The 15,167-nt window shown below is 41.4% G+C and overlaps 1 protein-coding gene across 1 annotated transcript; it reads left to right on the top strand.

Annotated features, from left to right (window-relative positions):
* Positions 1-347: 347 nt before the first annotated feature.
* LOC308284011 (cytosolic Fe-S cluster assembly factor narfl-like) lies at positions 348-14,618 on the top strand (the record flags this gene model as incomplete). The annotated part of the gene is made up of 3 exons (XM_080724533.1): positions 348-442; positions 12,696-12,853; positions 13,626-14,618. 3 exons carry the CDS (start codon positions 348-350, stop codon positions 13,865-13,867), a joined length of 495 nt encoding a protein of 164 aa, XP_080580659.1. The 3' UTR covers positions 13,868-14,618.
* Between the last annotated feature and the right edge of the window lie 549 nt (positions 14,619-15,167).

The following is a 15,167-nucleotide window of genomic DNA, read 5'->3' as shown; positions in this document are numbered from 1 at the left end:
GGGGTCCCTGCTTCATCTCTCTCTCAACTAAGGGGTCCCTGCTTCATCTCTCTCTCAACTAAGTGGTCCTTGGCCCGAAAACTTTGAAGACCCCTGATCTAAGTAAACAGATATGGATTAGCATTAACCACAATAACCAATAAATACAACATCACAAACAACTGAACTCATGTCAGTGACACATAACTATGTGGCAGAGTCCTGCAACGGGTCGGGGCCCCGCGGGTACCCGTTGACGGGTGAACACAGGCGGAATATAGGCCTATACTATTCTAAATGTGCGGATGTGGGGACGGGCTAGCGATATTTTATTGTGAAAATCAGACAACTGTCTCCGCCTAAAGAACATGACAGGAGTCAGGAGTGCGCACATTGAGCAGCAGGACACAGCTGTGGCATGCATACAGCATTGTTTCCACCTAAACAACGTGGAGCGCACACAGTCAGTGGGCAGTAGGGCAAACAACACACAGACACAACCACAGCACGCACTAGCACGTTAACCCATGTTCTCATCATATCAAGTGTGGTTTAAAAGGCTATGTAAAAGAATTAAGAGTGGCAGCTGACCTGGCGTTTATGTATTGCGTCGCAAACACTGAGGATGGCGTTCAGGGACGATCCAGTGTGATGCCATTTGGAAGCACGCAGGCACAGGCTATTCCCTTTACTGCATGTAATCATGGGTAGATGGCCGGGCGACGGGTACATTTTCTGACAGGCAGGGCAGATCTGGTTTTGATTTTTTTATATAATGACAGGTAACGGGTCGGTCCGTGGATCTGATCATCTGATTAATGACGGGCAGGGCGGGCACGGGTTGTCAAAATTGGACCCGTGCAGGACTCTGCTATGTATAGGACTCTGCTATGTATAGGACTCCAGGCCAGGACTCTGCTATGTATAGGACTCCAGGCCAGGGCTCTGAGGTGAGGTGTTGCTACTGCTGCTGCTAAACAAGACTGAGGGCACAGAGGCACTATATATACCTGCTCACTAATTGGGGGTGAGTGAGCACAGGTGTGGGGAGGTGGAGCCAGTCATGGGGATAGGCCAGGGGGAGGGACTGTCTAGTATGGCTCTTTTTGTACGTTATTATTTTATCTGATTGATTGATTGATTGATTGATTGATTGATTGATTGATTGATTGATTGATTGAAGGCTTTTTTTTTTAGAAGTTTGCATAGGAAAAGGTACAGTGCAGGACATTGCAGTTCACTAGCTGATACAAGGTCAACTAAATGGATACACCCAAAAAAGCCTATGGCTTGTTTCAATTGAGATCATTTTTAAACTCATGTAACATTGGATGACAGACAGATAGAACACAGTTCTAAAGATATCATCAGCAAAACTGTTGTAAAAACAAAATGTGAAATATATGGTTTTACAATAGAAAGGTTAAATCTAAAGTAAAAGGTTTGAGAAGCGCTGATCTAAAATAAGTCAAAACAAGAATAATCTTGTTGTCCTTGTCTCTTGTCTCCTGATGACATTCCAGACCTGCTCTGTCCTACAAAGCCAAAGTAAAATAACTATGTTTTTGGACACACTGACTTATGTATCCCAAAGGTCAAATGAACCTTTGGGATGTGGGGGGATAAACAATTACCTCAAGAACAGATATAAAATAAGTGTAATATCACTTTTTCATGACCATTTTGAAACAATTTTGATGTAACAAACTGCCTGTGGTGCTCAATCTCAAAAGCCTGGGTATAAATGTCTGCAGGCCCAAACATGTCTGAAAGTGAAACAGGTTCTCCTACAGAGAGAAGCCTACTGGATCCATTCCCTAAATACAGAGTTCCCTAGAGGCCTGAATGAAGAACTAATGTTGAATTGTTTTTTATAAATATTTAGTATCTGGTTGTTGCGATTCCTTGATAATTGTTGTTGTAATTTTTGTAATGTTGAATGTTTTTCTTTACTATGTTCTCCTGTTGTCTTTTTTATTGTATACAATTGTTTAGCACTGTGTAATTAGACCGTGACTATATATACGTCACTTCCAGTATGAATATTCAGTTAACACTGATGACGGCGTAGCCGAAACGCGTCTGTTTGCCTGCTGCTGCTGCTATTCTGCATTAAAAAAAAGACTCTTAAACCTTGACACTGTGAGTGCGGATTATAACTTTTCACTGAATTATACTTTGAATCTGCACCCGGAACCCCCTCAGACCGTTTATTGAAATAGAGTTGAGCTGACCTGGCCCTGCATAATGAAAGTGAAACATCCCTTTTAATGTAAACCCTTTCACCCATTTTCAACCCATTTTCAACATTGAACTAGAAAATATTGTTCCTTCGAAACAATTGTGGGCTCGCTTCAAGCCAGAAAACAATGGCTATAAAAGTACAAAATTTCAAGATCGCAGGCAGTGCTCTCTTTGACGTTACTGACGTTAAAGATTGGTCCATTTTGTTCCAAAAATGTGTTGTGCAAAAGTTGACCCACTGGTGGCGCTATAACAGGCCAATGTGAGAAGGGTGGTATCTGTTCCTTGACCTATTGGGAATGTGCTTGCAAGATTTCACGCACATTGCAGGCTGTGTTCATGATTTGAGGTGTTTTTGGCTTTGGCCACTTTATCGCTGCTTGCAGCTATATTTATTATTATTATTATTATTTTTGTGTGTGTGCACTTCATAGGCATATTAGATAAAGGTCCTTAGATTGTGTGAAGAATGTTTTATGCAAATTGCTAAAAAAAATCCTAGCGGGTTTAAGTGTTTCACAAACTGCTCAAAATGATATAGCGCCCCCCTTTGGCCAATTGGAGTAAGATTGGTTTTAGTGATATTTGGACTAACACTCTGACTCTACATCTTTGCCAAATGCCATGAACATGTTACTTTGCATGAATGATTTAGAGGCAGAAGAATAATTTGCATAAAACTGCAATCTACATTGAATTATTAAAAAGCATGTTTCAATTTTAAAAAAATCCGATCTGACAGATCTTTAGATATTGGTCACAAGTTCATGTCAAAAAAGTTTTGTGCACGTGACGCAAAAATTCCAGAATAAAAGCGGGTTTAAGCGTTTTACAAACTGCTCAAAATGGCGGAAAATCTAAGGGCGGAGCTTACTTAACAAAGACACAGATGTCTTCCGCTTGAGTCAAAGAACGCGTGTAAGCAAGTTGCATGTCTTCAAAACTAAACGAGTCATGACTTATGCCCGTTTGAAGTTTGAATTTTCAAACGCTTTGTATAGCGCCCCCCTTTGGCCGATTTGAATAAAATTGGTTTCAGTGATACGTTGACTAAACCTCTACATCTTTGCCAAATGCCATGAACGTGTAACTTTGCATGTATGATTTAGAGGCAGAAGAATAATTTGCATAAAACCGCAATATCCATTGAATTATTAAAAAATAATGTTTCACTTTAAAAGAAATCCGTATTGGTCCAAAGTTCATGTGAAAAAAGTTTTCAGGAGGAGATAGATTTTTACTGTTTTTCATATAATTAAAAATGGTGGGAGACCTAAAGGTCAGAGGTCAAATGTCAGAGCGTAAAAGTTGTTCGGCATGAGGAGACACACGTGTATACAGGTTTCATGGCTGTACCTCAAACACAGCATGAGCTCTACCTGTTCAAAGTTCGCACTTTCGAAGGCTTCCTACAGCGCCACCATTTGGCCGATTGCTGTAAAAAGCCCCCTGTAGTAACTCTGAGGACCCCCTAGGGGTCCCGGTCCGGACCCCCTGTTGAAGACCCCTGCAGTAGATGATGATCAGGTAGATAGGCTATTAATAAAATTAAATCGTATTCAATGTAGATGTAGATGTTATCTAGACTGATGTCAGATATCCTATAGTGTGTGTATAGTTTACAGATGTATTGATTAATATTATTTGTTAATGTTTTGGGTTATTCTACAGTTAGACTTGTGATTGTTTACCTACACTCCTAGATTAGAATGTTCATGCATTTGATGTATTACGTACCTTCCTTGCTTATGGTAAATCGCTCTGGATTAAGAGTGTCTACCAAATTACTAATTGTAAGCAGTGAGGTTGTCTTCTGAGGTTTCTTATCACAATGTTCTTCTGTCATCTTTCCTAGGAATGAAGCAGGCTAGTAGTGTAGGCTACTGTAGCAGGCATTGACACTAAGGCTTGCCCACCTGCCCCTGGCGGCAGGTAAATAAAATGTTTGGGCAGGTCACAGGTGAAGTTGGCTTTCAGGTTGCCCTACCGGGCAAGTGCTTATTTGAGAGGTGATGCAACCGTCTAACACAACACAAGATATCTGTCTAAACACCTGAACGTGGCCAGAGCTCTGTCTTTTGGTCTGTGGAATGTAAAAGAAAAGTACTGTTTACCTATAATGTGCTGTTTTCACTGTTGCAACACTTAAAAATATAAAATAGGTGTGAACCCATAGTCATATTTAATCACAGCTATGTAGGTATTTGGATAAAAATGTAGGTATGATATTTATCACACAGCCCCAGGGGGTAAAGAAAATGTGTTAAATTGAGTGGTAATTAAAATCTTACCTATCATTTTATAATGGAAGATTTACTTTTCGGGCAAGTGGGCATGACCTTTGGGCAAGTAGAACAGGACCTATACTTGCCCGATGGGCAAGTGCCTCTGAGACCTTAGTGTCAACCCCTGTGTAGGCTATCCTATACATGACTCTGTTGTGCAAATCAACGAAATAAATGATTTGAGTGATTTCGGTAAAATAAAATGCAATAACTTAAATCCAGGATATACACATCAGTACACATACAAACAGAGTAATCAATGTCAACATTGCTGTCATGGTCGATAACCGATATTTACAGATATCAAATAGGCCAATCTGTTTAAAAACTAGTTCAAATGTTATCTTTTCTGGGGGGAAAAAAGGCTCATAAACACTGAATTTGAAAAAGCAATGCTCCTTTATTCCAAAACTAGTGATGCATCGTTATTGAAATGTTGGCCCCATCCCTACAGAGACAAAGCTTGAATGATGTAGTATTTTTATTTACAAATGTTCCAACTTGTTGACTCTTTTGAAAGCTTCCCCAGAAAACAGAATCTGTCGGCCTTCATCATCACAAAAGGCTTTTACAGCTTCACGCTCAAACATAATTAGTAGAAAATAAAATTTTGTCTCAAACCGATATGTTATTATTTGTATGTATTTTTTGCCATTAATGATAGGGATAAGACAGTAGGCTGACAGGAAATGGGGGAGAGAGAGAGATGGGTATCTACAAGCTTACAACAAGTCACTTAGTTTGTGCCACGTTGTAAGCTTGTAGATCTGCTATTTCCACTTTTTTTGAAAAAATGCCTGAAAATATTTCAACATGGAAACGATTATGCAACATACTTCAATCAATCATCTCAAATAATTGTCATTATGTAAGTATTGTGACGGGCCTATTTGTGTGACTGTATTCCAGACAGTTTCATTTGTGGCTGTGAAATACTAATTACCCCGTTAATCATTAAATTACTGAGTCAATGGAGAAGACAGCAACAGACCACATACTGACACAAAGGCATTTGGCTGACAGCTCGTTGCCATGTAATCATGTTGTTAAATCCAACACCACTGGAATAGCAAAGAACAGTGTAGGCTATGTGTAGCGCCCAGGATTCGAACCATGCTCTCCCGTGGGGAAAGTCAACATCCAGCCTAAAGAGACATTTGCCCTTGGCCTGGGGGGGAGATAGTAGGCGTTTTGGTCAGTAGCAGCTCTGACTGAGCCACTATCGCTACATCCAGATATATCCAGTTTAGTATGAGAAACGGCACATCTTGTCTCCGTCTGTGTCAGACCTTTTACGGTCTATGGGTTTGACGCTCTGACATCACTGTGATGTCAGGGGAACCATGAACAAGGAGTGTTAAGACAAGCTCAAAACATAGTGTCTGACCCCTGCATGTATTGAACAGCTAGAGTACGAACTACTGCCATCTGGCAGAAGATATAGAACTCCAGAATGCCATTACAATAGATATAAGCACTCATTTGTTCCTATGTCAATTCAAATGTTAAACGATAGATTGAGTAGAGGTAATGTACGTTAGGTGTGGGTGCAGTATGTCTTTTTCTTTTTCTGTTTTGGTTTTTGTAATTTGTCTTTTTCTTTTTTGTCTTAAGTGTTTTTATGTACAATGCAGATGTGGCTCTGTCTCCAAAACAAATTTCTCCTGAGGGAGACTAATAAACTTGAACCTTGAACGACACTAACAGATTCCCATATACAGTACATGGATCTCCATATGGGTACCAGGGGTCTATATATATGGATACTATACTGGTCCGATATACATCACTGGCCAGATGGCCAAGACATGGCACGACCTCGGCCTTTGGGGGCGAGGTCGCTTGCCGTCCTTGCCGTCTTAGTAGCCTAGGGTCCCTTCATTTTTCGGATTTTGATCCAGTCGGGAGCGGAAACCCCTTTACGTCATGTTGTAGTCCTAGACGGACTACACTTTGGCCGGAACTATCAAACCGGATTTAGTTTTAACCCAAAATATTCCCCTGCACTCAAGGCCTACCTAATAAACACCTTCCTTGATGCAGCATAGTTTTGCTTTTGGAAAGTTCGTTTGGTATATCATATGCATCTTTTAGTCCAACTCGTAGCGACTGGCAAGACTACACTATAGGCTACTCGAGCATTTTAATAGGGATTGGGGAAACAAACCGGGGGAAAAACAAAGCAACGCCGCTTATTCTGCTTGTGGTTTCCGCCTGGAACGGATCAACGGCCCGTTGTAAACGAACACCAGGCTTTCCCCCAAGAAAACCTGGTGACACGAGGTTAGGCGTCTTAGTGATCTAGTCTAGTCTGATCTAAATTGTAGATCTGCTATTTTTGAAAAACGCTAAATCAAACCTTTGCTTCTGGAGGAGGTCCCTGGCACTTTTGATATTATAGGGGGTTCACAGCCAAACACATATCATGTTGGGGGTCGGTCCTTGACATGAAAAATGTGTCAATGTCTGTCCACATGCATTACAGCAGTCAGAAGCACAGATAGCTGAGTAAAGATTGCATCTACGTAATGATAATGACTCCCTCCTTGGTGCGATGTCATCAATTTCTGTTTTCTAATGAACTCTTATACAAAACAAAGTAATTAAATGTTATCACCCACTCGTGAGATGGATCAAGTAGCTAGGGAGAGCTACAAGGCTACATGAGGTCAGTCCGTTGTCTCCCCAGGCGCGGCAGAGGGAGAGCAGAGCCCAGGATTTTACATAGGCAATTGGCACTGGGTGAAAAATGGGTTACAAAATCATGGGATAAAAATTATAGGATAAAACAAACAAATAGCAAATATCTTCCGTTTTCTATTGAGAAGCGTGATCTATATCGGAGGAGGGGGAACCTCATTTGAGGTTTGATTTTCTTAGATATAGATTTGCTGTTATGGGCTTTAAAAGAAAAAGCCTTGGCCTGGGCCACAGGGTAGTGTTCCAGGCACCTACCGTAGGCTGGTAATCCAGACCGGCCTTGCAGCGTCGCAGGTTCGAGTTCCGATCCTGACGACCTTTACTGCGTTTCACCCCCCCCCCCATCACTCTCCCCGTTGCCTGTCAGCCTACTGTGTATCTATCAATAAAAGGCAGAAAAAGCCCCCAAAAAATCTTAAAAGGCTGTATGATGTGACTTGTTCAATTTGCGCCCCCCTCAGAGACAATAAGAGACAATGGGGGCACATATACTGTATATATTTGAGAAAATTGATATACTTCTGTCTAGAGATAGCAGATCTACAATCTCACAACGTGCCACAACGTGATGCGTTGTGAGCAAGTATAAATGTTAGGTCCAGTCTGGAAACGGATATTGTGACATACTGTATCTTAGGGGGAAAGATTAGAATATTTAATTAGTGTAATATGACATATGATTCTAAACATGTGCAGGGTAATTCAGGGCTGCCGTGGATGAAAAAGTGATTTACATGAGGTGCCACGAGCCAAAAAGGTTTGAGAACCACTGCTGTGTTACCGGAGTTCAGGTATCTGTTCTTCTATGTCAGGGTTCCCCAATAGGCGGCCCGCGGGCCATTTGTGGCCCGCGGGGGGCAACTGTCTGGTCCACACCAACCCCAGTAATAATGGTGGTATAAGAGCAGCAACAACACTAGTATATCGTCGTTGTCGGGTGGAAATCTCGTATCTCCAAATTTGTACGTTCTTTTGCAAATCATACAAGGCCGTCGCACAAAAGTAGTGAAAACAGCAGATCTACAAGCACACAACGCCTCACGGTGCGAGACGTTGTGTGCTTGTAGATCGGCTGTTAGTTTAAAATTTCTTATAATGATAAATGCAAAACGAATGGTTTTGGACATACAAGATTTTCACTCGACAAAGACGATATCGGAACTGTTGCAGTCGCTGGAGTAGCGGGAACGCCGCCATCGCCCCCTGCAATGTTGTGGCCCTCGGCTTGGTACCCTAGACATAATTCGGCCCTTGGGGAAAACTAATTGGGGAACCCTGTTCTATGACAAAGGTTTGAATGCTCTCCATCTCCTGTGGTGATCTTATCTGTTCCACTTTAACTCCACTCTCAGGCTCTTCTGTAGGCCTACTCTGCACTGCATTGCTTCTCAAAGTGGGCTCCAGTGACCCCCCCTTCAGGGGGTTTGGGGCCCCCAACTAAATGAGTTAATATCGAATCATCCTCTCTCAATTAAATACAAATATTCCTTAACACAGACTTTTTTTGTATTTTTCATTATAGATGTTGTATAGCTTACATAATAGTCACCATGTAAAATAACTAGGGCTGGGACTTTAACTGATTAATTTGCGATTAATTAATTACAGAAAATTAACACGATTCAAAAAATGTACGCATTTTAATCGCACTTAATTTTTGCACCACAGAACCTTCAGTTTCGGGCACACCGATCATAGCGATGCACCATGAAGAAGAGACAACAAACGCAAAGGGAGAAGTAGCCGATCAGAGCGCTTTGCTTGGCCCAGTGGATGAGAAATCTAGATTTAAAAAACTCACACATTGATTCACTCATACAACAAAATGTGTTTTACTTGAAAAAAAAAGAAATGCTTCTCGGGTCAAATATTATTATGCGATTAATTTCGATTAATTAATTACAAAGCCTGTAATTAATTCATTTTTTTTTAATCGCATCACAGCCCTAAAAATAACACCACCCTTACATTAAGATAAATATGGGCTAAACAATGTCACAGATAACCAGGAAGGATCATAATAGCGTTATAAATCAAAGGCTTGTTGCAGAACACCAAATTAGTATTTCCCACACCACTATACATACAATCTGGCTAACCATCGTCAAATAATAGGGAACGCCCTCTCTGTTTTGTTCCTTTTCTGCCTTGAGAGATTACTCTACTCATAATGCAACAGGTTGCCATTTCTGGTTTAATACTGACACCTAGTGGACAAACAATGATGATTGATGGATTGATTGAAGACTTTATTAGAAGTTTGCATAGGAAAAGGTACAGTTTCATGACGGTACAGTTCACTGGTACAAGGTCTACTAAAAGGAGATCCTAGAAAAGACTAAGCTTATTTCCATTGGAAACCATTGAAGTATCTCATATACAGTAACATTGAAAGACAGACGGATAGAACACAGTAGATATAGTCAGGAAGGAAAAAAAAAAGGATAAAAACATACAGCAGGCAAATGCAAATAAGGGGCAGGGGAGGGTAGGGCTGGGCTATGGGCTATGTTTGATTTTACCAGTTGCGAACGGCTGCTGCCTGTAAGTGGTTTTTCAGGGCGATTTTAAAGGATGCTAGTGATTCATTTAAGACCTTCGGTAAGGCATTCCACATTTTTGTGGTACTAGCCCTTACCCGTTCAAAGATATGAGCTCTGAAATAATGTGCAGTGTGTGGGTTATGGGGTGTGCACTGTGCACACAGTATATGAGGGATGGAAAGTAACTTTAACTGGTGCTTGCATGATAATATGTAGGAGCATCAATGTAAGAAATACCCGTTTCGTTTAATGGCTACAGAGATACTGTGTAGACCTACCGATCTGCATGATTTTTGGACAACATCTGTAACAGGGCCAGACCCCCCCCCCCCACACACACACACACACACACAGAGCTGGTTAAACATGTTGCCTCATGCTAGATGCAGAATAGATAAGCCTCATGCTAGATGCAGAATAGATACACCATAAAAACGCTAATATACAGCATACGATTTGTGAAAGTGACAAACCGGCTTCACAGTTATGTCAGATATGTTCATATGCTAATGGTGATGCGATTTCAGATCAATTGCTCCAGCCATTGAGGAGAAACGCTGTGACAGACAGACACTCACTCAGACAGACACTCACTCAGACAGACAGACAGACAGACAGATAGACAGACAGACAGACAGACAGACAGACATTTGGAAAATTATATGTTTGATAGCAGAAGAACGAGTTTGACCCTTTTGAACGTGATCTGTGGCACTGCCTCTGGTGTTGAAATTGTGGACATCCTTAAAGTTTTTAAAATATTTTGCCAGGTACATGGGTATCTTAGGGGTGTAGTGTATCTTGTACACCAGGCCCATTGCAAGTTGCTGTACTCTGTCAACTACTCTGAGCCACCCCACTCTTAACTGGTGAGTAGCGGTGAGATGAGTCTGATAGGGAAGGTTAAGCAGGACCCTAATTATTAGTTTATTTAGGGCTGTTTGGAGCTTAGTCTTTAGGGCTTGTGGGGCGTAGTCAAACCATTGTTTCTGATAGCGTTTCAGAAACAATGGTTTGACTTATGCAGTCACCCCAGAATGATACTTTATCCACTTTTTATTATATTTGAGTCATGTTGCTACAATTGATTGATTGATTGATTGATTGATTGAATACTTTATTAGCAGTTTGCATGAAAAACACAAGCCAGTATAGTTCAGATACAAGGTCTTTTTAGTATTTATTGTATTACATTTTTAGCATTTTTCCTTTTTATGTTTACTAAATAAATAAAAAAGGTTATCGGAAAAAACTGAGCTTGTAGATCTGCTGCTTTTGAATTTGAATCCTGAAAAGTAACTGTTTTGGACATATGAGGTTTCCACCCGACAGAGACGATATCTATGACTATTATGACTAAATACTATGACACGTTTTATAATCTGCTGATTAAATATCTACAGTAGTAGCATTACCTTTCCCCCTTAAAACCATGCACCTTATGTACATTATCTGTCATTATGTCCAACTGCCTGATACCACTGCAGTTTTACCAACACACACGTAATGCACAGTATGTATATTTCTTATGTATGATTTTTCCCCTTCTGTTTCTTCCTTTCTCTGTCTCTTTCCACCTTTCTTAAAAGTATAAATGATGGTTGCTTGTGAAACAAGTAATTTCACCCACTTGTACCATCTGTAAACCTCTGACTACCCTACTTGATCATCATATTACTACAGCGTCACACAACAAAAGTATCAACATTGCAGCTGCACAAGCTCAAAACGCACCACTTTTTGAGCTTGTAGATCTGCTACTTTTGATGCTTTTGAATTTGAATCTTGAAAAGTAACAGTTTTGGTTTCCACCGACCGTCAGAGGACATAATAGTATTATGACTACTAAATACCACAACAGGTGTGTACAATCTGTTACTTTGAACTGCCTAATCTTTATTCCTTAAACCATTCCTTAAACATGTTATGTACATGTATCTGTATATTTATCTGTCAATACGTCTAACTGACTGATGCCACTGCTGCTTTTCACATTAATGCACCGTTTCCCCACACTTTTTACACCTTTAAGCCTGATGTGACAATATATTAGAGTTGAGCAACACATTAGATCACATACATCTTTCCATTTGAACCTTTTAGCAGTGTAGACATTTTAGTTGGTGTTGCTTTTAACTCCCCTTTCTTCTTCCAGAGTTTAGTCACTATGTTGATTATTTCCAATTCCTCAAAACACGTATTTGTGTCACTGCTGTTGTATATGACTCAGCTGCTCTCAAACAACACAACAGGTGCACCCCCCCCCCCCCTCGCCTTATAATGCAATAAATGTGATTATAATGCAATATAGACCGACCTTTAAATAAAGTGTTACCAATTAATCACTAATACCAGTAAGACTCCCTAATCAAAGCGATCGTCACGTAGCATACACACACTTTAGAAGGCGTAGCCAATCAGGATGGGAAATGGACAGAGCCATGATGATGACATGACCTTAGAGAGATACTGTGTACCGCTTTGCGTGATTTTAGGCCTGTAGGAGCAGCGCCCAAAAATGTGCTTGAAAAAAAAATACACATTGTCTCTGTCTTTATCTCTTTATTTGTTTAACAGCTTGGATTATTTATTGATTTAAGAGCCATAGAGGACAGCAGGTCATCACTGTAATAATAGGTGATACAATACAGATATCTATGAGTTTAGGATTAAACAGTGTCTCAAAGAATGAAAAAAAAGAAAAGAAAAATCAAACCATGAAAAAGTGTAAATACTGCATCGTGCGCCTTTTATACCACTGCTGTGCTTTTCAAATCTATGCATGTGAACCTAAACATTGATGTTAGCATGATAACAGCTGTTGTACCAAAATGCACCAGAATGACTACTTGCACAGTTGCCGCCATACGTGTCCTGATCTTTGTCAAAGGTTGAGAATTTCATTCCACTGTGATAGGTCGCTTCATTTCTCCTTCCCCCACAGAAACAAAGACTTCCAGGAGGTGACGCTGGAGCGGGACAGAGAGGTGCTGCTGCGCTTTGCGTCGGCGTACGGCTTCCGGAACATCCAGAACCTGGTGCTGAAGCTGAAGAGGGGCAAGTCGCCCTACCACTTCGTAGAGGTCATGGCCTGTCCCTCAGGTGAGGAGAACAAGACGTACTGTGGGCTTAATTCATAACGCATAATTCAAATGTGATCTTCATAGAACAGGGTACCGCAGCACGTGGTCAGTAATCTTTCACACGCACGCACAGGTACGGTACAGATGTGCACGCTAGTACGCGTGTCCCCCACGATTCATGAGCCAAGTAAATGGTAACCTCGAATGTCAACTTTGCACAACTTTACAAGTGAAGTGCAGTAGGGCTGTCGCTAGTAGCCTATCTGCACGCAACAATGCCTCAGCCACCATCGAAAGAGAAATTAGACATTCGTCCGCTCACATCGCGCTGCGTTGAGAGCTTGTAGTTCGGCTATTTTCACTACTTCTTAATTATTATTGTACTTAAACTATGGAATCTCTTAGATGTGTTTGTTTTGAAAATGCATAAAATTCTTAGTTTATGGGGAAGGGGAAAGATTTCGATTTTATTATTATTTATTTTTGGTAGGAAAAGAAGATGGGATTTGTACTCGAGTCGTGACCCATAAAGATTGGTCCGTGACCCACAAATGGGTCGCGACCCACTGTTTGGGAAACAGTGTACTACTAAAGCCTCGATCAGAGTCGGGTCCGCGGTGGAAGGCTATCCACCGCAGTGTAGTGCAGTGTAGTCTTTTTGAGCGTTAACGTTGTAGTTTTATGAGTCAAAAAGACTACACCGCACTACACCGCGGTGGATAGCCTTCCACTGCGGACCCGACTCTGTTCGAGGCTTTAGAGGTGTAACGTTGGTCTCTTCTTCTTCCCAGGCATGGTGAACGGCGGTGGTCAGGTGAAGCCTCCGGCCAGTCAGAACAGCAAGGAGCTGGTCCTGGAGGTGGAGCGGCTGTACCAGGCAGAGCGCCCCCTGGTGCCCGAGGAGGACCAGCGCGTGGCGGCGCTGTACACCTCCTGGCTCCGCAGCGTGGGCGAGGACAAGGCCCGGGCTCTGCTGCACACGCGCTACCACGCCGTGGAGAAGATGACCAACGGACTCACCGCCAAGTGGTAGACAAGGAACTAAGGGCTGGGAATCTGGAGGAACCGGATCCGACATTGAGTGACCTGGAATGGAAGCGTTTCCAGGAAACCAGGTTTTGTCACTCTGTCCAAGGCTGGTTATGTGGACTTCACGTCCGCTATTGACCGATTTCTCAGAGCCACATGGCAGCGCTCTGGAAATAGGTCTATACAATTACTTATACAGTTTACAGTTTAGGCCTTTAGCAGACGCTTTTATCGCTGGTATAACTCTGAGAGTGTACAAATGGAACCCTTACGGGGCCATTTGGTTCCATCTGTACACTCTCAGAGTTACAAGACCCATTAAGGGTCCATTTGGAACCCCCTCAAGTAACCGAGAGAGCATTCAAATCCTGAAGGATCCCCCACCCTAGTAGAGATGGACAGGGGAAGAGCATTAATATTACAGTTGTTCTGAAAACTGATTTTTACCAGCATACCAAAGCCAGTTCTGTATGGTTCATATCATGGGTCTTCAACAGGGGGTCCTCAGAGTTACTAGTTTTCACATTAACCCATTTAGACCTAGAATTATTGAATGCTTTAACTATTGAAAAATAGCAGATATACAAGCTCGCTTGTAGATCTGCTATTTTTGAAAAATCACGATTTTCTTTTGCAAGAATATATCTATTTAAAAGCGAACATTTGTAACTCAAATATTTGCTTCTGGGGGGTCCCTGGAATAACATATTTTGAGATGAGAGTCCGTGGCTAAATACCTGTAATTTTGGGGGTCCTTGACATGAAAAAGTTTGAGAACCACCGATTTAGAGGAAGGATTTAGAAGTCGGGTCAAAGATCGGGTCAAAGATATTCAAAGCTTGCACACATTTTCAAGACTTTTCAAAAATAGCAGATCTACAAGCTCGCAGCGCGGCACTCGGTGCCGCGACAATTGCCTGAAAATTCACGTTAACACAAATCCAACATATAGAATATATGTCGATATTGTGTAAACAAATAAACAAAACATTTACCCAACAACACTGATGTTAGTGGAGGTCTATGAAGCTACAGTATGCCAACACGTTTATATTCAATATATGGTGGGGGGTCCCTGCTTCATCATCTCTCTCTCAGCTAAGGGTTTCTTGTCTGGAAAAAACGTTGCAGACCCCTAGACTCCCATAACTGAGTGTTGTAGATTCAGTTACGGTACAGACGTGCAAGTGTTCCTTCGGTTTTTAACTAGAAGTCATTTATGCCAGTATATTTGTTTTTGTCTGACTACAAAACCGTCCAAATGATTTCTCTCTGAAGAGATGTTTGAGAGAAAGTGATAGTTT

Source organism: Nannobrachium achirus (genome assembly GCF_963921795.1).
Source record: "Nannobrachium achirus genome assembly, chromosome: 4".
Classification (NCBI taxonomy): Eukaryota; Metazoa; Chordata; class Actinopteri; order Myctophiformes; family Myctophidae; genus Nannobrachium; species Nannobrachium achirus.
This window is presented reverse-complemented; position numbering and strand designations above follow the sequence as displayed.